Here is a 27,221-nt window from a genome sequence, read left to right on the forward strand (position 1 = left end):
CTTCATTAAGAAAGTATAGTTTTCAAACCATTAAATCTAGAATAAGCCAAAATGAGAATGTATTCTTGAACAGAATACAGGATAGAAACTTTTCTCCTGTACGTTTTCCTAAGGGCACATAGGGTGGTAGCAGCACACTGCAATTCAGAACTTTCTCCCTTTCCTGATGGATGATGAAATAGGTACTCACAACACTTACAAATTTTGATTGGGTACTGGAAAATGGCATTAGTGTGGATGGGTAGTGAGGAGCCAGTATGATCATGGTGAACTGAGGGGCCTGTTTCCATGATTTTAACTGTGGTTCAGTTGAAATCATTTGAAATGAACTTCAGAAGATTGTACAAGGCCAACATTCTGTTTAGTCACTATGAGTAAGTTTCTATTTTCTATCCATTTGCTTTTAAAATACAACTTTTGAATCTTCACTGAAATTAGGGATAATTTTTTTGTTTGCCTTCAATGAGATGGAAATAAATAAATATAGAAATGTGCCTTTGTTTGCGATTGATGAAAACAAATTTTTACCCAGCATTTCTGTAATGTGCTGCCAATCACAATTTTGGATTTAGTTGAGTTCCACATTCTATAGGAGGGATCATTCAGCCCAACAAGTCTGCTGGGTTGGCAGATATAAAAATCTAATGCATATCACTATTAACAAATTGTAATTTTAATTAAGTTACTTTCCATTCTTACTGTGACTGGACAAGAAAGTTATTTAATTTAAATTAACATAATTGATCATGGTCACTTTTGTGTGTTGTGATGACTGAAGTGACTGGACTATGTTATGTCCCTTGGCTTTTGTTACTGCATGTCTGAGATCTGGTCTTTTCTGTCTGAGCTTGTGATCTTTCTCTGTCTTTCTTCCTATACCCACGCTTCAATATTCATGGCTCTCAATTACAGGAAGAAGAAATGGAGAAGTCTGGGGTAAGTGGTGGTATTGCAGGCTCAAAGGACATTTTTGCCATTTTGCATTTTTATTTTTCTTTCTGCTGCTTCCTTTATGCTTTGACATTTTCAATTTAACCCTTTTGTGCTCTGGCTTTATTGGATGATCTTTACCTACTCACATGAATCTTCTAACATTACTGAGGTTTACTGTGGTCATTTGGAAAATACTTCATAAACAGTAATTTCAAAACCATTAAGGCATGTACTTTGAAGTTGTGTACTTAATGGTTTGAAAGTGGCATTTATTCACAGATTATAAAAGTTCTGTAAATATTAATTGTTTTAATGGCAGTCATAATTTTGTGTGTACAAAGGTACTATAATTACAAAATATTTTCTCCCCTTTCTTACAGTATTAGGGACTTGTTGGTTGCCATGAGGTTTGACTTAATTAGTAGTTCAGTTTAATGTTAGATTTTAGCTCTCTTGACATATATTTTAATAAACTTAAATCTAAAATGGATTCTGTTTTTATTCACTTTTGCACAAAAGTAACATCACAGAATTGTGAAATACTCCAATGTGGTGAAAGTATTTTATTCTGAATATCTATTAATATATATGGCCATTCAGATAATGCTAAAGTTTTTATTGGTGTGATTTTTAAGCTTAGCCAGTGATGGACTGTGCACCTAGTATTTTTTTTTACTCTATTAATGTAGAGATAAATTTGCTACTCATTTTGAATGGGGCTGTTTAAATTATAATTTTCTGATCATAAATTAGTTTAAAATCTAGAAATGTTCTATTTGTAATGTAAGGATTTATTTTCACTGCTACTTAACATCAGTCCTGCATGAGCTTTGATGCCTACTCCAACTGTTCTGCTGGAGTGGTAGCCTCTTTCAAGCTAGTGAGCAGAGATGCTTATAGCTGTTTAAGTTTTGGTTGTCAACATGATGTAGTATAGGGCTATCTGCAGAGTAGTTGCTGGGTTTAGTTTCCTTTCACTCTTAATTCCTCTTGTATTTGTCTGTCTGAGCTACTGGAATGAGGCATGTGTTATTTTGCTTGAACTAGACTGACCTCGATCTGACTTCTGCATGTTTCAGTCGTTGACCTCCCATCCTGAAACCAGCGGCATCTCTCTCTCTCTCTCTCTCCCTTGGGCAGGTCGCTAAGCCAAGGCAGTACAAATGCTGCTGTGTTAGATGTGGTACAGACAGGGGGACACAAGAAACGGGTACGTCGCAGCTCATTTCTCAATGCTAAGAAGCTCTATGAAGATGCACAGATGGCACGGAAGGTAAAACAGTACCTTGCAAATCTTAGCCTGGATATGGATGAAGAAAATCTACAGGCTTTGTCACTTCAGTGTGAGCCGAGTACAAATACATGTAAGTCATGGCTTTTTTTCTAATTGTCGGGAAAATTAACAAATGGGCCAACCAGATTTTCAGATTTTATTAGGTGTTGCATTAGAAGAAATAAAGAAGTCAAAGCCAGCATAAAAGCCAAAGAGAGGGCATATAATAGAGCAAAAATTAGTGGGAAGTGAGAGGATTGGAAAGCTTTTTAAAAAAACCAACAAAAGACAACTTAAAAAAACAAGTAATTAAGAAGGTAAAGGTGGAATGCTAAAGTAAGCTAGCCAGTAATATTAAAGAGGATACCAGAATTTTTTTCAGATACACAAAGTGTAAAAGAGAGGCAAGAGGGGATATATGACCTGCTGGAAAATGTTGCTGGGGAGGTAGTAATAGGGGACAATGAAATAGTGCATAAACTGAATAAGTAGCTTGCATCAGTCTTCATTGTGGAAGACATTAGCAGTATGGTAAAAGTTCCTGCTGTCGGGGCATGAAGTGAGTGAAGTTACCGTAACTAGAGAGAAGGTTCTTGGGAAACTGGAAGGTCTGAAGGTAGATAAGTAAACTGGATCAGATGTTCTACACGCCAGAATTCTGAAAGAGGTGACTGAAGAGATCATGGAGGCATTAGTAATGATAGTATCACTAGATTCTGGAATGGTTCTGGAAGACAGGAAAATTATAAATGCCACTCCACTCTTCAAGAAGGGAGAGAGGCAGAGTAAGGGAAACTATATGCCAGTTAGTCTGACCTCAGTGATTGAGAAGATGTTGCAGCTGAATATTAAGAATGAGGTCTCGGGGTACTTGAAGGCACATGATAAAATAGGCCATAGTCAGCATCCTCAAGGGGAAATTTTGCCCTACAAATCTATTGGAATTTTTTGAGGAAATAACAAGTAGGATAGACAAAGGAGAATCGCTTGAGTTGTGTACTTGGATTTTCAGAAGGCCTTTGCCAAGGTGACACACATGAGTGCTTACAAACTACGAGCCGATGGTATTACAGGAAAGATTTTAGCACGGATATAGCAGTGGCTGATTGCCAGGAGACAAAGAGTGGGAATAAAGGGAGCCTTTTTTGGCTGGCTGCCAGTGACTAGTGGTGTTCCACCAGGGATTTGTGCTGGAACCGAGTTATTTTGTTACATTTCAATGATTTGGATGATGTAATTGATGGATTTGTTGCAAAGTCTGGAGAGGCAGGTAGTTTTGAGAAAGCAGAGAGGTTACAGAAGGACCCAGACAGATGAGAATGGGCAAAGAAGTGGCAGATGGAATATAATGTTGGGAAGTGTATGGTCATGCACGTTATTAGAAAGGGTTGAAAATGGACAGAAAATACAAAAGGAGGTTCACGAAAATGATCTCAGGATTAAATGGCTTGTCATATGAAGAGCGTTTGATGGCTCTGGGCTCAGAAGGATGAGGGGTGACCTATCAAATGGTGAAAGGCTTTGATAGAGTGGATGTGGAGCGGATGTTTCCTATGGTGGGAGAGTCTAAGACCAGAGGACAGAGCTTCAGAATAGAGGGGTGTTCTTTTAGAATGGAGATGTGGAGGAATTTCTTTAGCCAGAAAGTGGTGAATCTGTGGAATTCTTTGCCCCAGGCAGCTGTGGAGGTCAAGACTTTATGAATATTTAAGGTAGAGGTTGTTGGATTCTTGATTGGTCAGGGCATGAAGGGATATCGGAAGAAGGCAGGACATTGGGGCTGAGAGGAAAATTGGATCAGCCATGATGAAATGGTAGAGCAGACACGATTGGACAAATGGCCTAGTCCTGCTTCTATATCTTATGGTCATATGGGTCTTGACTTTGCAGGGAATTGTCATTCTGAAGACATACAAGTATGTTAATTGGCTATCACAAATTACTCCATTTTGTGCATCAATGGCAAAAAGAATCAAAGGGAGGTTCGTAGGCATGTGTTACAGAGGTTAAATTGAAGGGTATGGGTAGATAAGGAAAGGGATAATGGGACTAATGGAGTTGCTTCGCTTGAAGCCAGCATTGTGCTAAATGCTGCCTCCTTTATTATTATGGTTGCAGGTTTACCACGTAGCAGTCAGCTTTTCCCCATGAAATTATGACTCAGTTTTCACAGAAGCACAGCAGTACTGAAGTTCTAGTCAGCTGAGCGCGATACTTTTCTCGCAACACACAATCTGTGTTGCTCTACATTCCGGCATCTGCAGTCTCGACATTTTTCACATTTGTTAAGCTCTTCTCAGCATGCGAACGTGAAGTTGTGATAATTCTGCACCATTTCTGCATTTATTTTACTAGAGGGGAGTGTTTTTGAGGGATTAAGCAAAGTATTAGTCAGTTTAGATTTTGTTAATGTTCAGTTGATGTTTTCAAGTGTTACTCAATCTTCTATTAAGGTAATATTTCTCAGGCTCTCAGGTCATTTTAAACATCCAACTGCATTATCTGCGTCTAATAGTTTTATGGAGAATGTTTTGTCTTTAGTTTTGAATCACCAACTGATGATGAATTTACCTTAACCTTCACTGATATACAATGGATTCTAGTTAATTGGGACACATCAGGACCAGAATGTTTTGGCCCAGTTAAGCAGCTGCCCTGATTAACCAAAGGTTCATGGAACTAGTTAAAAACGTATAAAAAAGACAAACCACCATTTAACTAAGTAACAAATTACGTATTTAAATGAAATACAGAACAAATTGGAACTTTATCAGTACTACTACAGTATTAAAAACTGTATTTGTTCCTGATTATTATTGATGGAGGAATTCATCTAGTGTATGCTGCTGTGTTCTTTTGATTGACTGTAATAAACAAAATTAGTGCAGATAGTGAACTGCCTTCATGCAATACTTTTGACAATTGCATCTCCCAATATTAGTTTCATTGTGACATTCAAAATGATTGTCAATACCTTCAAATTCTTATAGTTCCAAACTTGTTGAAGTAGTGAACTCCTTTCATTTTCACTCCTGGCTGTTTCTGACATCTCCAAGCCGAAATGCTTGAAACTGCAGTAAACAAAGCAGTTCTGAATTGTCCTACTGCTTATTTCTCATCAACTGTCAATGGTTTTTGAACACAAACGTGCGAATGACACAATTTAAAAACTGTTTGCGTCAAGCATGGTGTAGTGTCTAATGACCACACAAGTGCCCACGACAGACACGAGTTAGAAACTATTTGGCAACTCTCATCACATTTAAATCCCTCTGTGGGCTTCCATTTGTGGCCATCTGCAGTGTATAACTATCCTTGGAGTGCAGGTGCGGAAACTAAAGACGCACAGTGATTAAAAGAATATTGGTCAACAGTAAATTGGATCATGATGTGGCTAGAGGGAAAAACCAATGGCATCAGCAGTTTATCCTGTTTAACAGTTGCTGCAAGGTCAACTATTTTAAAGTAGTTCAGTGAATCAAATCAAGGATGGAGGTCCAAATTGCCTTTTGTGATGCTTGTAATAATCCAGATTTGCACCATTGAATTTTAGGGTTGGCAATAGTTCTTCGTGATTGCGGTATGACAGTTGAGATGATCGGTTTCAGATAAGTACCATAATACCTCAGAGAGCTGATTTTTGTTGATTGTTTCTGTGTATATGATACCATGTGGTTCACTGCTGCTGGTATTATCCAGGATACGATACACAAGAACTGAAAAATGAATATGAAATTGGTTGCTGATTATGGAAGTATTGTTTTCTGTACTTGCTCCGATCCTTCTACAGGGTGTTGTATATGGGCACAAGCAGATTCTAATTTGTTCTCCAAACTAAAAGAGGGTGTTTTCCTTTGGATGACTTTTAGCATCCAGCTTTGAAGACAGATATCGTTGATGGACTTACGGCATAGAGGCAGACAATCTAATGCCTGGGAAAGTTAGGCAGTGGACTCTATTGGATGTGGTTTTTTTTGTTTAGTATATAGTTTGATTTAATTTGCCATCTTAGAACATAGAATACTACAGCACACTATAGTCTGTTCAGCTATGGCATTGTGCTGTCCTTATAAACTAAGGTCCATCTAACACTTCCCACATAGCCCTCTATTTTTCTGTCATCCATGTGCTTATCTAAGAATTTCCTAAATGTCCCAAATATATCTGCCTCTACCACCACCCCTGGCAGGGTGTTTCACCACCACCCTCTATCTTAAAACATTACCTCTGGCATGCCCTCTATATTTTACTCCAATCACCTCAAAGTTTGCTTAATTTTGTATACTTTTAAGAGCATAAAATATAGTTGCAGAGTTAGGCCATTTAGCCCATCAATCCAGTCGATCATGGCTGGTCCAATTTTTTTTCTCAGCCCCAATCTCCTGCCTTCTCCGTGTCCCTTCATGTTCTGACTAATCAAGAATCTATCGCTCTCCGCATTAATTATACGTAAAGACTTGGCCTCCAAAGCTGCCTGTGGCAAAGAATTCCACAGATTCACCACTCTCTGGCTAAAGAAATTCTTCCTAATCTTTTAAATTTGTGTAGAATGTTTAAAAGTTATCTTTTTTTTAAACCTGCTTTTGTATCTCTAAATTACTTTGTTGTGATAGACTGCTCAGCTTGCTTGATGACATTTCCTTGCTTGATGTCAAAGATTCCCTTGAACTGATGTCTAGGAACCACATGTTTTGAACCACATGTTTAAAAGAAACAAAACTAAGAACCAACTATCTTCCATTCCACCAAGAGAAGAAGAAAGCATTTTTCAGCTCCTATTGGTTATTCCTTCCATTTAACATGCTGGGTTTATAAATAGAAGTTACATTATATATCACCACATTAGTTATAACATTTGCAGCATTTCTAAGAAAAACATTCAAGTTTTTTTTAATAAGTCAGAGTTAATATTTCAGGCTGATAACCTTTTAACTGAACCAGACCAGAATATTCGTAATTACTTTGTAATTGTAGAGTCCTGTACTGTGCTGTTCTATTCTGTTTTGTGTACTTTTATTTCACTCTCCACAGATAGTATTTCCAGAAATTTGTACTCTTAGGTTTCCAACATCTGCTGAAGGTTCCTTCTGTGAACGTATATACATATATGTATTATCTCTTTCCTGTTGTCTAGTACCCAAGGGTACAGGAGAAAGAAAAGCAGGAAAACTTTCAGATACATCTCCAGTTGCTCCAAGATCAGGCGGACAGCATCAGAAGCAGCAGAAAGTAAATCAGGTTCTTCAGGTCCCAGCTGTATCATTGTATCCATCACGCAAGAAAGTGCAAGTTAAAGACCTACCTCCATTTGGTAATCATTTTTTGAAAAAATACTACGGTATACTGGTCCATAAAATCGTGCATGAAAAGTAATCCACTGGAGGAACATTACATAGTTGAAAGTTATTGCTTTTGATTTTTAAAAACTTCCATAATGTAAATGTCTAAGTGTTGCACAGTTTGGGAAATTTGACCTGATGCTTATGGTCATAATGTACATCAGTCCATGTTAGATGTTTGATGAACATGCATGCTGTGATTTAACATCATGTAGCAATTATTTATAGAGTTTCCAAAAAAAACTCAGTTTTCTGATTTGGACAAATGATTCATTTTGTAGAGTCACTGTTTTCATAATGTACCATTAAGTTGAGCAACATAGGTTAAATGACCATTTGACAATTAACCCAAGAATCTTGGAGATTGCTACCTTGTTTAGAAATATGCAGCAGGTGCACACCATGATTTTGGGTAGAGTTCACATTAGCTCTTCAGTAAGGATGTCTTTGTATTGGTCCACTTGGTTTGCTACACAGTTTGAAGCCAGAGAACAGGTGAAACAAGTACAGGAATCTCAAAGGAGAAAGAATAGGACTTGAGTACACTGAATCTTACCTCCATGGATGAAATTGGAACAAAGTGCTGATAATGTTGCCACTGGCTGTGTTTGAAGGCAGCAAGTTGAGATACCATAAATTCTTAAAAATGTATGGAATGTAATAGCTGCAGAATGCTTCACTCATGAAGGATAGCACAGCTACTACTTTCAGCTTCAGCTGAATCATTTTAACTATGGAACCCTACCAGGCACAGATGACATGTCCCTCACTCTGTGTAGTTGACTGAAGTAGTTATTACCAGGATGATCATTTAATGCAATATTAGGCACTCTAAAATATGACATAAATTTTCTGTGAAGACAACAATTGAATATTGTGTCTAAACTGCACCAACACAAATACTATCCCCAAAAGTAATGCTTTTTAAGAGTAATCTAATTGCTGGACCAAGTATTACTGTTGCATAAACAGGTGTATTTAAATGTCTTTTATTGTCTCCGTTGTTCAACATTATTTTAACTTGTTTGTGCTGAACAAGATTTTTTAATTCCATGACTATGTCAATTTCTGTTATTTAGGTACTCATTCTCCTCAAGCTTTGAAGAAAATTCTGTCTTTGTCTGAAGAAGCAAATTTGGATCGAAATAAAAAGCAGACTGAAGATACTATATCAAATGCTTCATCTCAACTGTCCTCTCCTCCTACATCTCCTCAGACGTCACCAAGGAAAGGTGAGTTTCAGAAAGAATATGCATTAGACCCCCAAGGTATGACCCCTCTCAAATCTATAAAAAGGCAGAGTTTGAAATAATTTAATATTGAAATATTGATGTGCTATTAGTTTTCTAATCACTTTAAGCATTTTTAAAATCAGCTTTACGTCTTTATGCCAATTCTGTTGCATCACTATCCTCCGTTAGCCTCCTGTGTGTAATGAAAGTAATTGTACATGCATGGGTGGTATTTGCAGCCCAATACTTAATTTCTTTCAAATTGAAATATATATTATGAAACATATTACAGTTGAGTATAATGGATGTCTTGCAAACAGATGCCATCACTACCTTTATGGTGGCACTGCAGGCACCTTCTGCCTTTTGGAAACTTGGTTCATGCCACATTTTTGTCTTGTGAACTGTTTAAAGTACGAACAATTCTCAGAAATGGAGCCCTGTCAAAATCTGGATGTGGTTAATGTTGAAAATTTGCACTCCTTCATTTCAGTCCACGCTTGGATATAATGGCAACCTAGTTCTATCACAAGCTGGTCATAGGAAGTCCTGTTATCCTTGATTTTACTTGTTGTCTCAGGTCTTATGCTGCATAACTACAACATTTTCTGAGAAGTTTGAGGGGAAAATGATCTCTTTAGGACAGAATGAGTACTTCATGAGTACTTTACTCCTGATGATGGTTTTTTAATGTCTTCAGTGTTAGAGCAATCAGTTTTTTTTTTGGAATATTTTTTTATTTTGTTTGATTTAGGATGTGTTTGATTTAGATAATTGTTAGAATCAAAGTAATGGAATGAAGGCATGTGATTCGACAGTATTGGAATTAAAATGTTTCAAGAAATGTAGACCTGAAATCTGTGGATGTGCTAAAGTACAAAATATTTTCTAAGCTTGCAGAATGTTGCCTTTTTGTGTACAGGTTCAACATCCAAAATTTGGTTGTCTGAAAACAGAAGGTATCCAGAAAAAATATATTTTAAAATATATTTTAGTTTATTTTCAGTTAAACACAGCTTCAACAACCATGGTTTAATCCTGGTCTTCGCCACTCCTCCAACATCTTGAAACTGTAGTGATGGGTTAATCGACAACTAGAAATCACCCTTGGTATAGATACATAATAAAAAGAACCAAAAGCGAGCTTATGGGCATATGAGGGAAGATGAGTTACGTAGAGGCAAGGAAATGGTGGGGGGGGGGGAGAATGGGTGCAGTGTTGGTTTGTTAGCATTACCCAATTGCATTCCTGCTTGAACCCAGATGACTGAGTAAGCTTGGTTATGCATCATGTACCCTTTGAATAGTGTGTTTATATATCAGATTGGCCAGAGGAATTATGAGTTTGAAGATGTTCAACTGAAAGTGGCAGGCATTAGGTATGATAGGAACAAGATCTCTGACAGACTAAGAGAGTTGTTAAATGGCAGTAAAATGATGCTGGTTTAAGAATCATAATTTGGAGCTTTGTCATAGATTGAAGCGGAGGAAAATACTGGATAAGAGAAATGTATGAAAAATTAGTAAACAATATTGCTGGATAGTAATAGGTAATTTAAAAAAGACGATTAATTGTTAAAACCTGGATGTAGTAAAAATGGGATGAAAAAACTGGCAAAATTTTTGAGTTTTAAAACTTGTTTCTTATACCTTTATTTGTGCCAGAGAGTTTATTTATTGTTCTTTGGTATTGTGAACTCAATTGTATTAGAAGATCTGAACTACCACCATCAGGATTTCAGATTTCAAATTTCAAATATATTTATTTATCACAAGTAGATCAAAACATACAGTGAAATGAGACTTTTGCATTAACAACAAGCACAAACTTAGGATGTGCTGGAGGCAGCCCGTAAGTGTCAACACACATTCTGGCGCCAGCATAATATGACACAATACTCAGCAGAAGATTGCAGTGAAAGAGGAAGGACACAGCTTGTGTGTTCATTAAATATGCACTGACTGTTTGTATTGACGTTTTCAGCTTTATAAATTGATAAGAATTGCTTTTTCAAAATAGATTGTTGGAATGCTGCAAATGTTGATAATGATTCCATCATATCATTAAAGTGTTTTGAAAAAATTAGGCATATCTAATGCTTGTTATCCTCACAGTTCTCATAGCATATTAATTCCAATATTTAATTCATCTTTGCAGATTCAAATTGCACACCATCATTTACGGAAATATCATTACTCTCTTGCAGATACTTGTTCTTTAGCTAACTATGATAAGAATGGCAATCATTTGGTTTAATCTTACTGAAGAATGAGTTATTATGTTAAAATGCTATTGGAATTACCTTTCTGCTACCAGATATGTCTACTTGAACCTGATTGCTATTCTTTTGTCTTTGTGCCTTCTTCCAGTGCTCAGATTCGTTTGATTTTTATGTCCGTAGATATTTATGAAATAAGTCAATTACAACAATAGATATGAAGCAGGACTTCTAGAAATTCTGAAAATTTTTCTTTATTTCTCTATTCTGCATCTGCCCTCCATTGTTTAATTAATACAGTTGATACGAAAATATGTCTGTTGAGTGGTTCAAATATTTTTCTCTTTGACAGGTTTTATTTTGGCACCAAGTACTACTGCAGATAATTTTTCGGACTCTGGCCACAGTGAAATTTCCTCCCGCTCCAGCATTGTCAGTAATTCCTCATTTGACTCGGTATCTGTCAGTCTTCATGATGATCGACGACAGCGCCATTCTGTCAGTGTTATAGATTCAAATTTAGGATTGGGTGTAGAAAGAAGACTAGATAAACGATTATTGACTGATCCAGATCAATACTATATCAGGTTGGAGGATTTTTGTTTTAGTTGATTCTTAAGCATTTATCTATTGTTTGAAACATTTGTACTCTAGTTTGTGCTATGAAGTTACAGTAATATCTGAGGAAGAAGTTTGCTTTATGTCTTCGCACTGATTTACATTTTTGCTAATTTCTTGTGATATTCAGAGGACGAGCTCAATTTGTTTATGTGTTTGTTCAGAGGTTAGAGATGTACTTTCTTCATTCAAATGTTGACATGGAAACCTTTTAATTTCAGCCCAGTTTGAATTCCTCCAATTAGCCAGTCGTCAATATCCTCAGTCGAAGACTGCCAATTTATAGAGTTATAGATTCATAGAACACTACAGCACAGAAGTAGGCCCATTCAGGCCATACCAAACTATTATTCTGCTTAGTCCCATCGACCTGCACCCAGACTATAGCCCATTGAGTTATCGTTGTGATGTACTTGTGTTCTCTTCAGCATTAACAGTGGTACTCTACCAACCCTACAGTGTTTCTTCTCTGTACTTACTTGTACTATTAGTTTTTCAGACAGTAACAGAGACTCACTAATTGAATTCTCCTTACACATCTACACAACAGGCTTCATAGACAAACGTTTGTATTTGGTCCTTAATATATTATCATCCATAGACATAAAGGCAGTTTGCATTTGTGTCTCAGTGACTGAACTCCACCTGTCTACTACCACTTTTGATCTTCCACTTCATCTGTGCTTTCAGAATGTTTACTTATAACTAAATCTTGTATTAGTTACCATTTCCATTAATTAGACATTGGAAAGACAAATATTCATCAACAAACCTTGCCCTATCAATTCCATTCTCATCATTAGCCATTCTCTCAGGCTGTATTAGATCATTCACCAGAATCGATCTTATTTGATACTAATATCACCGTTGCCATCTGAAGATATTTCTTTCAGATAGCTGCCAACGAATTATGAATGCTGGAAACATATAGGGTGGGCAACATCTGTGGAAAGAGAAGCAGTGTAACATTTCAGGTTAGGGGTCCTCTGTCATAACTAGGAAAGGGAGATTAAATGAAAGAGTAATTTTAATTATGGAAGAGCTGTTTTATCAAAATAACTTCATTTCAGATTCTTGAGTCTTGTATCCAGATACATGCCTTAAAATAATTCAGTGTGGGTACCATAAATTTAAATATTTCTTGTTCTGTCTGAAATCGCTATACCTGTCATCATTGTTATATGTTTGACCCAATTCTCAAATAGAATATTTGTTGTATTGTCTCTTTATCCCTGTTGAAGTTGGTTTTTCATCCTTACAGCCTTTTAACATGATTCCTTTACTCTGGTGTAGCCCTTTGTACAAGTAGCTTTCTGTAGCCCAGTATATTGTATTTTTCTTTATAGCTATGTCCATTTAAAATACTTGAAAATTTTTGACTTTATTGATTCAATGAATTGGCTCACAGGTAATTTTGCTACGTCTATCTCAATGCAGAGCAGGAATTTTAAACCAGCTATCCCAATCTGATATATTAGTTTTCAAATGTAAATGGGAAACAGGAAAATCAGTTAACGCGACTGCTTTAACACTGAAGTTGAGAGGTTGCATTTTTCATCTGACAGTTTCCTATTTATAATTGTCCCCCAAATGTATAACTCTATTTCTATGTAATTCCCAGCAGTATTTTGACATAGTTAGCAAATGTCCTAAGATCACATTTTATGTTATTTTCTGACCTGGGCTTGAACCAACCAAACATTTAAGGGTACTGTATTCCTATGCTAAACCACTTGTGGTACAGCATTTTAAGGTAAAGGAACTGAATGATACAGGTCAGTTTTATATTTTCCATGTCCTTTCCAGATTCCTTTGCATCTGTCATCTAAAGTACTTACACCTACTCCAAGTAGAACAGATGAGAATTGGGATATAAAGCAGCCTTATCAAAAGGTTTTAACTCTCTTCTGGGCTTCCTGTGCTTATAACATCAACTGGAGCACAGTTTTTCAAAGATTTGCCATTAAGGCTCTGCAAATGGCTTTTCATTTCTTTATGTATATTTTTTTTGTGTTTTTCTTCATGCTTCATCTTAGCTGTGTCCAATCTTGTTTTTATCCCATTGTTCCATTCTTAACGTTCATCCATTCCAGTACCATCCTCACCCCTCTAGGTTTCATTAAGATCCAGAAGTCACCTCCTCTCTGTGGTCCTGATACTGCTACAGGTAATTCTGAGGAAGCAATTATTTTACTATGCGGTAAAGAGAATAATCCAGTAAAATAATTAGCTGTTTGGTAATCAAAGGGGCCAGTCAAGATGTTGTGGTAATTATTCATTATTCTCTTTACTGCTGATTATAAAGGTTTAGCTAATCTAGGTATATGAGATAATGGACATGATTATTTTTTACCCAGTATTTAAAACAATGTTTTGGTTTATTTAGTTCCTACACACCATCCAGCACAGAGGGCAGAGGGAGTCTATATGCAGGAGCAGCCGTACTATCTTCACCAAGCATGGAAGAGTTAACCCAGGACCAAGGAGACCGAACGTCCCTTGATGCAGCAGATAGTGGTAGAGGAAGTTGGACTTCTTGCTCTAGTGGATCACATGATAACATCCAAACAATTCAACACCAGAAGAGTTGGGAAACGCTTAGTAGTTTGGGAAATTTTCATTATGAAAGCCCTGCTGAAGGAACAGGACTATCATCAATGTGGGCTACAGGCAGCCAGATGGACCAAACCATGTTTCCTGAACGTGTCACAAAGTCCAACAGGCAGGGCCAACCTAGAGATACCATGGAACACGCTCAGTCCAGAAGTAGCTGGGCATCATCTCCAGGTTATTGGGCAGAGGATTCTGAAGGTGACACAGGAACTATAAAACGGAGAGGTGGAAAGGATGTATCAATTGACTCTGAAGGAAGTAATACAGCATTAGCTGGAGATGATTCTAATCAAAATGTGAGATCTTCTCATATAGCAGCGTCGTCATCTACAGCAAAAGGTCTCATTGGTAAGTGTTCTGTAGATCTACAGCATAAATAAAGCGCATTTGTGTTAACTAATTTTATGCTTCCCGTCTTTTATTAGTTAACCGCAAAAGTAGCTGTTATTTTCCTATGGGCAGGTCGTCTAGAACTTATCCACATAGTCATGAGTAGGTAGTTACTCCAGTTAAAAACTACTGAGTTACCAATTTGAATAACATGTTTTCTTTGAGGATGTGAATCTTTGGAAGTCTCTTGCTGTAGTGTGATGAATATTTTTAAGGTAGAGGCAGACAGATCTGTTACAGTTACCAGGAGTTATTACAATGTGGAATTGTTATAGTCAGATAGTCAGATCAGCTAAGAGAGTTGTAAAAGCGCACCTGAAGGCTTTGTGTGTCAATGCAAGGAGCATTCGTAACAAGGTGGATGAATTAAAAGTGCAGATTGTTATTAATGAATATGATATAGTTGGGATCACAGAGACGTGGCTCCAGGGTGACCAAGGATGGGAGCTCAACATTCAGGGATATTCAATATTCAGGAGGGATAGACATGAAAGAAAAGGAGGTGGGGTGGGGTTGCTGATTAGAGAGGAGATTAATGCAATAGAAAGGAATGACATAAGCCGGGAAGATGTGGAATCGATATGGGTAGAGCTGCATAACACTAAGGGGCAGAAAACGCTGGTGGGAGTTGTGTACAGGTCACCTAACAGTAGTAGTGAGGTTGGGGATGGCATTAAACAGGAAATTAGAAATGTGTGCAATAAAGGAACAGCAGTTATAATGGGTGACTTCAATCTACATGTAGATTGGGTGAACCAAATTGGTAAAGGTGCTGAGGAAGAGGATTTCTTGGAATGTATGCGGGATGGTTTTTTGAACCAACATGTCGAGGAACCAACGAGAGAGCAGGCTATTCTAGACTGGGTATTGAGCAATGAGGAAGGGTTAATTAGCAATCTTGTCGTGAGAGGCCCCTTGGGTAAGAGTGACCATAATGAGAGTGACATAGTTAATTCAGAAACAAGGGTTCTGAACTTAAAGAAGGGTAACTTTGAAGGTATGAGACGTGAATTAGCTAAGATAGACTGGCAAATGACACTTAAAGGGTTGACGGTGGATATGCAATGGCAAGCATTTAAAGATCGCGTGGATGAACTACAACAATTGTTCATCCCAGTTTGGCAAAAGAATAAATCAAGGAAGGTAGTGCACCCGTGGCTGACAAGGGAAATTAGGGATAGTATCAATTCCAAAGAAGAAGCATACAAATTAGCCAGAAAAAGTGGCTCACCTGAGGACTGGGAGAAATTCAGAGTGCAGCAGAGGAGGACAAAGGGCTTAATTAGGAAGGGGAAAAAAGATTATGAGAGAAAACTGGCAGGGAACATAAAAAGTGACTGTAAAAGCTTTTATAGATATGTGAAAAGAAAAAGATTGGTTCAGACAAAAGTAGGCCCCCTACAGACAGAAACAGGTGAATTGATTATGGGGAGCAAGGACATGGCAGACCAATTGAATAATTACTTTGGTTCTGTCTTCACTAAGGAGGACATAAATAATCTTCCAGAAATAGTAGGGGACAGAGGGTCCAGTGAGATGGAGGAACTGAGGGAAATACATGTTAGTAGCTAAGTGGTGTTAGGTAAATTGAAGGGATTAAAGGCAAATAAATCCCCAGGGGCAGATGGTCTGCGTCCCAGAGTACTTAAGGAAGTAGCCCAAGAAATAGTGGATGCATTAGTGATAATTTTTCAAAACTCTTTAATTCTGGACTAGTTCCTGAGGATTGGAGGGTGGCTAATGTAACCCCACTTTTTAAAAAAGGAGGGAGAGAGAAACTGGGGAATTATAGATCGGTTAACCTAACATCGGTGGTGGGGAAACTGCTAGAGTCAGTTATCAAAGATGTGATAACAGCACATTTGGAAAGCGGTGAAATGATCGGACAAAGTCAGCATGGATTTGTGAAAGGAAAATCATGTCTGACGAATCTCACAGAATTTTTTGAGGATGTAACTAGTAGAGTGGATGGGGAGAACCAGTGGATGTGGTATATTTGGATTTTCAAAAGGCTTTTGACAAGGTCCCACACAGGAGATTAGTGTGCAAACTTAAAGCACACGGTATTGGGGGTAAGGTATTGATGTGGATAGAGAATTGGTTGGCAGACAGGAAGCAAAGAGTGGGAATAAACGGGACCTTTTCAGAATGGCAGGCAGTGACTAGTGGGGTACCGCAAGGCTCAGTGCTGGGACCCCAGTTGTTTACAGTATATATTAATGACTTGGATGAGGGAATTAAATGCAGCATCTCCAAGTTTGCGGATGACACAAAGCTGGGCGGCAGTGTTAGCTGTGAGGATGATGCTAAGAGGATGCAGGGTGACTTGGATAGGTTGGGTGAATGGGCAAATTCATGGCAGATGCAATTTAATGTGGATAAATTTGAAATTATCCACTTTGGTGGCAAAAACAGGAAAACAGATTATTATCTGAATGGTGGCTGATTAGGAAAATGGGAGGTGCAACGAGACCTGAGTATCATTATACACCAGTCATTGAAAGTGGGCATGCAGGTACAGCAGGCAGTGAAAAAGGCGAATGGTATGCTGGCATTTATAGCAAGAGGATTCGAGTACAGGAGCAGGGAGGTACTACTGCAGTTGTACAAGGCCTTGGTGAGACCACACCTGGAGTATTGTGTGCAGTTTTGGTCCCCTAATCTGAGGAAAGACATCCTTGCCATAGAGGGAGTACAAAGAAGGTTCACCAGATTGATTCCTGGGATGGCAGGACTTTCATATGATGAAAGACTGGATGAACTAGGCTTATACTCGTTGGAATTTAGAAGATTGAGGGGGGATCTGATTGAAACGTATAAAATCCTAAAGGGATTGGACAGGCTAGATGCAGGAAGATTGTTTCTGATGTTGGGGAAGTCCAGAACGAGGGGTCACAGTTTGAGGATAAAGGGGAAGCCTTTTAGGGCTGAGATTAGGAAAAACTTCTTCACACAGAGAGTGGTGAATCTGTGGAATTCTCTGCCACAGGAAACAGTTGAGGCCAGTTCATTGGCTATATTTAAGAGGGAGTTAGATATGGCCCTTGTGCCTAAGGGGATCAGGGGGTATGGAGGGAAGGCTGGTACAGGGTTCTGAGTTGGATGATCAACCATGATCATACTGAATGGCGGTGCAGGCTCAAAGGGCCGAATGGCCTACTCCTGCACCTATTTTCTATGTTTCTATGATGTTATTAAATGACAAAGCAGCTTTGAGATGTTGAGCGGCAATAGCAATCTTCTAATTAATTTCACAAATTTGCGTACCTTAATGTTATTTGACTATCACTTCAGAATCAGAATAAGGTTTAATATCACTGGCGTATGTTGTAAAATTACAAAATATAAATTACAATAAGTTTGTGTGTGTGTGTGTGTAAGATGAGGGGAAAAATAGTGAGATAGTGTTCATGGGTTCATTGTCCATTCAGAATCTGATGGCTCTTTCCTTTCCCAATCTTGTAGCACTAATTGTTTATCTCTACAGAGATTGATGTTAGCTTATGTTTTACACATTCTTAGATAACTCTCCCATCCCATACCTAGTAATAAAGCTGTTGGTTATACAAAAGATTAGAAATATTTATTGTTGCCAGTATTTTTGTATGTGAAACATCACATTGGTTAGAAAAAAAGAATTTTTTGCTTCCAGCATATGAGCCATTTAATTATTTTGTGAATAATATACTAAAGCAGATTATTCAGATATAAATATCAGATGCAAAGCAGATGACTGGCCTAAAAATATTCTCTGCTGACATTTATGCCCTTGTGAAGAACAAACAGTTATGTCAATTACCCAAGGAAATCAGTTTCCTGGCACAGATAGAACTCCAATTTACTATAATTTTCTTTGTACTTACAGTATGTATAAATATTAACTATTCCCATTGCATTTTGCTACTTGAAGATAATAAAGATTAACTTTATTTGTCTCATAAGCAACAAAACATCAAAACATACAGTGAAATGCACTATTTGTATCAAACCATATCAGTGAGGATGGTGCTGAACCGCCCCAAGTGTCACCGCACTTTTGGTGCTATTATACCCACAACTCACTAACCCGAGCTCTCTAATCATACGTCTTTGAAGTGTAGGAGGAAACCGGAGTAGCCAAAGGAAACCTGAGCAGTCACAGGGAAAACATACAGATCCCTTACAGGCAGCAATGGGAATTGAACTCCCATTGGTGATCACTGACACTGGTAAAGTGACGTGCTAATTGCCTCATCATTACAGTGCTGCTCCATATGCTAAATATGTGGCTGGCAGGCACTTATTTCCCTGAGAGAAAGTAAGATCAATGTTGTGAACAGAAATTGAAGCTTTGTTTGTTGTACCACATGGTAAGACCAATGTCCTTGCACAGTGTAAAGCACCACTAATGACAGTGCTGTGCCATGTCGTAAAAATGCCTTGCTAAATCATATTTTATGTCTACTTCATCATCATCATCATTATGTGTCATGTCATATGACAAGGTGATCGTGGTCCATGACATGATTGTTCTTAGCACATTTTTCTGTAGAAGTGGTTTGCTGTTACCGCCTTCTGGTCAGTGTCTTCACAAGATTGGTGACCTCAGCCATTATCAAGTGTCTTCAATGGTTGTCTGCCTCGCATCAGTGGTCGCGTAACCAAGACTTGTGATATGCACCAGCTGTTCATAAGACCATCCACAACCTGCTCCCATGGGGCTTCACGTGACACTGATCCGGGAGGGGGTGGTAAGCAGGTGTTACATTTGGGTGACCAAGGGGATCTGTGGGCTAGTGGAGGGAAGGAGCAACTTACACCTCCTTTGGTAGAAAGGTGCAGTATCCCGGCCCTGCCACACAGATCTATCTACCTATGCAGCGCATATCTATTTAAATTATTGTATTAATAAATAAATTTGTAAGGTCCCAAAGCTGGCTTTGCCTTTTAGTTCTGAAGATGAATTAGATTTATCATAGTAACATCACTTGACACTTTTTTCATTAACTTCTTTTACTGAGATTAGGGAAGTTTAATGCGCCCAAGGGATTTGTTCGGTTTTTGGAAACTTTTTATCCTTGTTTCTGTGTAATTTTTCCTTTTGACAGGATTTAAAATTCACCGTGTTTTGAATTTGTTTGCTATTTACACCAGCAAACCTTTCTCCAATGCCATAAATTATTTGTCGCTAAATTCTATCAGTTTAATAACACTTGTTAAAATTAAATCCTATTATTGTCAGCAAAGCACTTCTTTGTTGTTTTCTTTTGCCTTTCTATAGAGAGAGTTCTGATCCTAATTATATAACAAATATTAATCACCTTCATTCTTTTCTTACATTCCAGCACGAAAAGAAGGCAGGTATCGAGAACCACCACCAACACCTCCAGGGTATGTCGGAATTCCAATTGCAGACTTCCAAGAAGGTCATCGACATCCAGCCATGAAGCCTCCGGATTATAATGTAGCACTACAAAGGTCACAGTTTGTGGCAAGATCTTGTGATACACTTGGCCATTCACCTGTACAAAGTGCAGGTCCACATATGGTCAGTCACTCACAGGTTAGGCCTCTCAGTCGGCCTCAGTGGCACAAGCCAAATGAATCAGACCCCAGACTAGTTCATCTTCAGCCTCAAGGTTTATCAGAAGATGAGGATGGTAAGAAAGAAGTTACTATTGTGATCTATTAGATGTATTTTTTTTATAGTTAATTACTAATGCTGGTGGCTATAGACTTTAGAAGCGCGTAAGGTGTACTAAGATACAGTTGTGAATACAGAAATATAATTGGGATACGTTATCATTTGCCAAGTGACAGAAATTGGCATGCGAATGAAAAAATATATTTCTGTGGAGAATATCTTTATTAAGAGCAACGTGCAAGGAACTTCTGCAGTCAATCCATGAAGTGAGTGTTTTTTTAGTCATTGTGATGTCAATTTAAAAAAAATGTTAGGGTTGGAAATAGGGCCATTAAGACCGATGGGAGCAGAATTAGGCTGTTTGGCCCATCGAGTCTTCTCTGCCATTTCATCATGGTGGTGGAGAAGAGTAGTAGTAGTGAGCATTATTTTTAAGGTGGACACTTAAAACAATCTGGAATTAAGTAGTAGCTTCGTTGTCCAAATCAAATATAGAGTTCACCATGGTGAGTAGCTGCAGGGGTAGTGCAGTTATAATTCGAGAATGAACGAGCAAATGAAAGAAAGAAGATTATGTTATAGAGTCATAGAAAAATACAGAATAGAAACAGGCCTTTAGCCCATCTAGTCTGTGCTGAACCATTTAAACTGCCTAGTCTCATCGACGAACACCCGGACCATAGCCTTCCATACCCCTACCATCCATGTACCTATCCAAACCTCTCTTTAACATTGAAGTCAATTTGCATGCACCACATGCACTAGCAGCTCACTCAACGCTCCCTCCCATATTCCCCTTAAAATTTTCACCTTTCACCCTTAACCCATGACCTTTAGATTTAGTCCCACCCATCCTCAATGGAAAAAGCCTGCTTGCATTTACCCTTTCTATGCCCCTCATAATTTTGGATACCTACATCAACTCTCCCCTCAATCTTCTGTGTTCCATGGAATAAAGTCCCAACCTATTCAATATTTCCTTATAACTTAGATCCTCCAGTCTTGCCTTGCCTTCATCAACTTTCCTGGTAACTTCCTCGGAAATCTCTATTAAGACTGGTTAGACATGACCAGCCATGCACAAAGCCATGTTGTTGACTATCCCGAATCAATCCATGTACAACCAAATACAGGTTTCCCCCGCCATCCGAAGGTAGAGCGTTCCTATGAAACGGTTCATAAGCCGAAATGTCGTAAAGCGAAGCAGCAATTACCATTTATTTATATGGGAAAATTTTGTGAGCATTCGCAGACCCAAAAATAACCTACCAAATCATGCCAAATAACACATAAAACCTAAAATAACCGTAACATATAGTAAAAGCAGGAATGATATGATTAATACACAACCTATATAAAGTAGAAATACTTTTCCACAATCATTGCCGGCACTGTTCACCGAAGCGAAAATCTCACGCAAGCGCTCTCAGCAGAAACACGACACAAGCGCACTCTGCAGAAACATGGCACAAGTGCTCTCCAGTAACCTTTAAGCTATGAAGCTGCCAAATCATACCAAATAACATGTAAAAATACACAGCAGATATAAAGTAGAAATAATGTATGTACAGTGTATTATCACTTACCGTAATCGGGAAGACAGCTTGCTGAGCACACTGATGATGGTGTGTTAGACTGAGTCGTCGCAGGTTGGGTGGTGCAGTGGCCCCCACTCTCCAGGCTACCGAGCGATACATTGCCGCGAGGCACGCAGGAGTCCAGCAGTAGCCGGGAGGCACACAGCACATCTTTAAGAAAAAAGCCGAAATAAACATGCTAATTAATTAGGTGCTGCCTGACACGTAATTGTCGGCCCAGATCAGTGCCGATTGCATCGTGTGGGGCGGCACCTAATTAATTAGAATGTTTATTTCGGCTTATTTCTTAAAGATGTGCTGTGTGTCTCCCGGCTACTGCTGCATTCTCCGCGAATCGGTACTGTATCTGCCCGCAGCCTGGGGGTTGGGGTGGTGGGACACTGGGCTGTCATCTTGTTGTCTTCTGTTTCCATTAGAGCAGGCGGCTCATCTTCTGCTATGACTGCCCGCCTCGATGTCGAAGGTCAAGGTTCGTCGTCTGCTGTGGCTGATGTGGAAGGCTTGCTTGACTGCTGAGCCTTGTGCATTTTTCTATCATACAGTTCTTTGAAAGGACTGAAACCATCTTGCAAATATCCCCTAAACCAAAGTACCCTTTCAAAATTAAAGTTGTACTTTATCATTGCAGCGAAAACCTCATGCAGCGGCTTCACGTTCATTTCGCTACTGCGTTCGGTTTCGATTGTTATCCTTTCCTCTTCCAATTTGCATCAGCTCTTCGTCTATCAGTTCTTCGTCATAGGATGCCAAAATCTCTTCAACATCATCTTCGTCAGCTTCCACAAGTCAAACTCACTTTGTCCTTACTTCGTTCACCACGATCAAAATGCTGAATTATGGCTAGTTTTACGCTAAATGTAACACCCTTATGAGCTCTTTCAGGCTTTTCCAATACCTCAGAACTCACCTTGCAAACGGCTGCTCAATGCAACATGTTAAAGCAATGCCGTTCGGAATCCAGGGGAGAGCGGCTGCTCAGGGCACGCGCAGCTTTTTTTCGTGCGCTAATTTTTTCGTGTGCTGATTTTTTTCGTAACAGTGAAAACACCTTCTGAAAGCGAAAACAGGGTACTAATGTAGGTCTTTCGTAACAGTGAGGTTTTGTAAAGCGAACGCTCGAAAAGGGGGGGACACCTGTACTCATATATCTGGCCCCTTAGAATACCTTCCAATAAATATTTCCATTACTGATGTCATGCTCACAGTCCTATAATATCCGGGTTTATTTTTAGAGCCTTTCTTAAACAGTAGAACACAGAGAACAGCTGTTACACAATATGGCTTGCATGTTTGTCTAATGTCCATTATGCATTAGTAATAGAGGATAGGAGATGCAAGATAATTGAGTCAAGGCTCAAAGGATTTCACTTTCAGTCCAAATAGGTCACATTCAGTCATTGTAATGGAACCTGGGGAAGAGAAAGCAGAGCCATCAATATACATATTTAATAATTTATAGAGAAACTATTGTCACTGGGCTGATGTATATTTGGTAATGCTTATCTCTGGGAATCAAACAACTTAATTGGAAATCTGAAATGAAAACAGCAAATTATGGAATTAATCAGCAGGTCGGGCAGCATCTGTGGGAATAGAAATCAGGATCAACTTCTCAAGTCAAAGACTTCATTAGATCTGAAAATTTGTGAAAATATGTTACTTTAAACATGAGGGATTTGAGATGGAAAAAAAGACAAACAAAGGAGTATGTTTCATCTGTAAATTGCAGAGCTGTTTCTGAACAGAAATTGAAAGGAAAAGATTAGAAATACTGGCAATGTCAGACATACTACACAGTGTCTGTGGAGAAAGAACAAATATTAATAATTCATATAATTTAACACAGTTCACACATTCACCTTTAAATATTTAGTTGTTATTTAATTTCCATTTTCCTAATGTATATTCTTCATTTTTGCCATTTGTCTGTACTTTTATCTAATGAATCTTTCCTGTTGTTTCTGTTAGCTGGTGTACAATGCTTATCTGTATGGTTTGACCCTTCCTGATGTGCTCTGGTTATCATTAACCATTCAACGGCTCTATTCAAAAGGATCATCTGGGATTTAAGGGTTTGATAGTACTTGATTTGTATGAGATTTGTAGAGAAGTGCTGTTGAAGAATTTGCTATAGGTTCTGAAGTCTTTAGGGATAATATGGAAGTTAGAATTGTATTTTGTCCTCTAAACTTCTGCCAGATGTCATTATTCCCAGATGTGAGTGCTTACATAACTGCTGTTCCCAGGAGCCAGTGTGCTGTCATAAATAAAAAGAGAGTCATGGGCCAGGTCTGCTAGTTACAAAATGGAGGAGCGTCGTCAAATTAATGGCACTCAAATCTTTCAGAAATACATGGCAAATTCAGTCATGCCCATGGATTCTTTTCAGAACCCCTAACTTCAACTAGTATGATTTACTCCATTCTTTATGTTAATAAGTGGTCAGATAGGGAATATAACCAGACATAAACATAGCTTTGGTGGGAGGCAATGCATTTACTGTTAAATCACATATGAAATAGTAATAGTGATTTTCTTTTCTTGAGACTATATAACTATAGAAAATTAACATAGTTGCCTCCCTAAATTGATTCTTAGGTTTAAGAGTTCAGATACCAGAAGACATAAATTTGAATAGTCGACGGTTTTGGGTCTCAGCCCAAAACGTCAACTATACTTCTTTCTATAGATGCTGCCTGGCCTGCTGCGTTCCACCAGCACTATTGTGTGTGTTGCTTGAATTTCCAGCATCTGCAGATTTCCTCATGTTTGAGACATAAATTTGTAGTGTTAGAGCAATAAGATTTGAAACAGTAATAAGGAGCTGGAACAAATTATCTGGAAGTATGATATAAACAAAGGATATCAATTAATCAAGCAGCTCCTTGTTTCTGGAGTGATAAAGGATGTAGTTAAAGTACAGTACATGGATTCTATTTACCAACTGAACTATTTGCGGAAGCCAGTGTCTGCATTAGTAAGATTTAATCACATTAATTATTTGAAATGTACATAGAAAAATTTTCAACTTAATAAAACAATCAAAAATGACTAGCTTAGAAATTTTCCCAACAATTACTGCTGTTGTGGAACTAGCTAAAGATCTTGGGTAGATGCAATAGAATGGAAGAGAATCAGCTGGGCACAGAGATGGAGGGTAGGAAATCTCAAAGGCCAAGTCAACTTGTCAAATGGTGGGGCTCATCATCAGTTGTTGAGTCATTTCAACAAACAGGTATTTACTGTTGAGAATGAGGTGTCAGATTGTAGTGCTGGGAGGCACCCCCATGGAAGAGCTGTGCTGCAGACTAGATTTTTAACTGCATACAGCCAGTTTCCAGAACTTAAAATGAAGTTTCTGTGAAGTGGGCCTTGTATTTGGCTTGAAAGCCTGCCTTTCCTGTGCAAGTTGGATTGCACTGCACACCTTGGAATAGAGAGTAAAGCAAGAAGCAATTGTGTGAACTTTTGCAAAGGACACAATCAATATTGTAGTACAGTCTAGAATTTCTGGCGCTACATCATCTCAGTAAAAATTCATGGAATGAGGCTATTCATAGCTAGAATTAAAGAAGAGTGTGGGAAGATTTTTTTTAGAAATATTTGTAGTATGTACAATTGTTTAAAGGCAATGGATCAGAAAAGGGGAGGCAACATAAGATCCATCATCTACTAGCAGTTGCATAATCTTGTTTTTTTTTTACCCAGCAGTAGAGCTGCTAGTAGCTCAGCAAGTGGCTGAGGAACTGGTGTAGGGGGCAGGGTTTCAGATTTCAGGATCATTGGGACCTCTTCTGGGGCAGGTGGGACCTGTACAAGAGATATGGGTTACACTTGAACCACAGGGGGACCAATATCCTTTCAGGGAGGTTTGTTAGTGCTATTGGGGAGGCCTTAAACTAGATTTGCAGGGGGATGGGAACCAGAGTGCCAGAGCTGACAGTGTGGCTGGGGTGAAAATAAATGATGTTGAAGGTTTAAGCAAATCCGCTGATAGAAAGGTTGTGAGTGGTGGTAAAAATCTTCTGAGGTGTATATATTTCAATGCTAGGAGTATTGCGGGGAAGGCGGATGAGTTGAGGGCGTGGATTGACACGTGGAATTATGATGATGTAGCAATTAGTGAAACTTGGCTACAGGAGGGGCAGGACTGGCAGCTTAATATTCCAGGGTTCCGATGTTTCAGATGTGATCGAGGCAGAGGAATGAAAGGTGGGGGGAGTAGCATTGCTTGTTAGGGAAAATATTACAGCAGTGCTCAGGCAGGACAGATTCGAGGGCTTGTCTACTGAGTCCTTATGGGTGGAGCTGAGAAACAGGAAAGGTATGGCCACATTAGTGGGATTGTATTACAGACCACCCAATAGTCAACGAGACTTGGAAGAGCAAATCTGCAGAGAGATAGCAGGCAACTGCAGGAAACATAAAGTTGTGGTGGTAGGGGATTTTAATTTTCCATACATTGATTGGGACTCCCATACTGTTAGGGGTCTAGATGGTTTAGAGTTTGTAAAATGTGTTCAGGAAAGTTTTCTAAATCAATATATAGAGGGACCAACTAGAGGGGATGCAATATTGGATCTCCTGTTAGGTAACGAATTAGGGCAAGTGACGGAAGTCTGTGAAGGGGAGCACTTTGGTTCCAGTGATCATAACACCATTAGTTTCAATTTGATCATGGACAAGGATAGATCTGGTCCTAGGGTTGAGGTTCTGAACTGGAAGAAGGCCAAATTTGAAGAAATGAGAAAGGATCTAAAAACCGTGGATTGGGACAGGTTGTTCTCTGGCAAAGATGTGATTGGTAGGTGGGAAGCCTTCAAAGGGGAAATTTTGAGAGTGCAGAGTTTGTATGTTCCTGTCAGGATTAAAGGCAAATTGAATAGGAATAAGGAACCTTGGTTCTCAAGGGATATTGCAACTCTGATAAAGAAGAAGAGGGAGTTGTATGAAATGTATAGGAAACGGGGGTAAATCAGGTGCTTGAGGAGTATAAGAAGTGCAAGAAAATACTTAAGAAAGAAATCAGGAGGGCTAAAAGAAGACATGAGGTTGCCTTGGCAGTCAAAGTGAAGGATAATCCAAAGAGCTTTTACAAATATATTAAGAGCAAAAGGATTGTAAGGGATAAAATTGGTCCTCTTGAAGATCAGAGTGGTCGGCTTTGTGCGGAACCAAAGGAAATGGGGAAGATCTTAAATAGGTTTTTTGTGTCTGTATTTACTAAGGAAGCTGGCATGAAATCTATGGAATTGAGGGAATCAAGTAGTGAGACCATGGAAACTGTACAGATTGAAAAGGAGGAGGTGCTTGCTGTCTTGAGGAAAATTAAAGTGGATAAATCCCCGGGACCGACAGAGTGTTCCCTCGGACCTTGAAGGAG

General features: G+C 38.7%; 1 protein-coding gene across 6 annotated transcripts in view; it reads left to right on the top strand.

Moving 5' to 3' along the window:
- The window catches only part of rapgef2b (Rap guanine nucleotide exchange factor 2b), a 388,703-nt gene that overhangs the window by 340,815 nt on the left and 20,667 nt on the right, over positions 1-27,221 (top strand). For 5 of the 6 annotated variants that reach the window (XM_072256006.1, XM_072256009.1, XM_072256010.1 and 2 more), the window contains 7 exons: positions 913-936; positions 2,074-2,297; positions 7,341-7,517; positions 8,625-8,777; positions 11,349-11,583; positions 14,001-14,575; positions 19,942-20,256. In XM_072256006.1, coding sequence (XP_072112107.1) covers positions 913-936; positions 2,074-2,297; positions 7,341-7,517; positions 8,625-8,777; positions 11,349-11,583; positions 14,001-14,575; positions 19,942-20,256 — 1,703 coding nt within the window. The remainder of the gene's footprint in view (positions 1-912; positions 937-2,073; positions 2,298-7,340; positions 7,518-8,624; positions 8,778-11,348; positions 11,584-14,000; positions 14,576-19,941; positions 20,257-27,221) is intronic. The other variant, XM_072256007.1, reaches the window with a different exon arrangement.

This window comes from Mobula birostris, chromosome 4 (assembly GCF_030028105.1).
Source record: "Mobula birostris isolate sMobBir1 chromosome 4, sMobBir1.hap1, whole genome shotgun sequence".
Classification (NCBI taxonomy): domain Eukaryota; kingdom Metazoa; phylum Chordata; class Chondrichthyes; order Myliobatiformes; family Myliobatidae; genus Mobula; species Mobula birostris.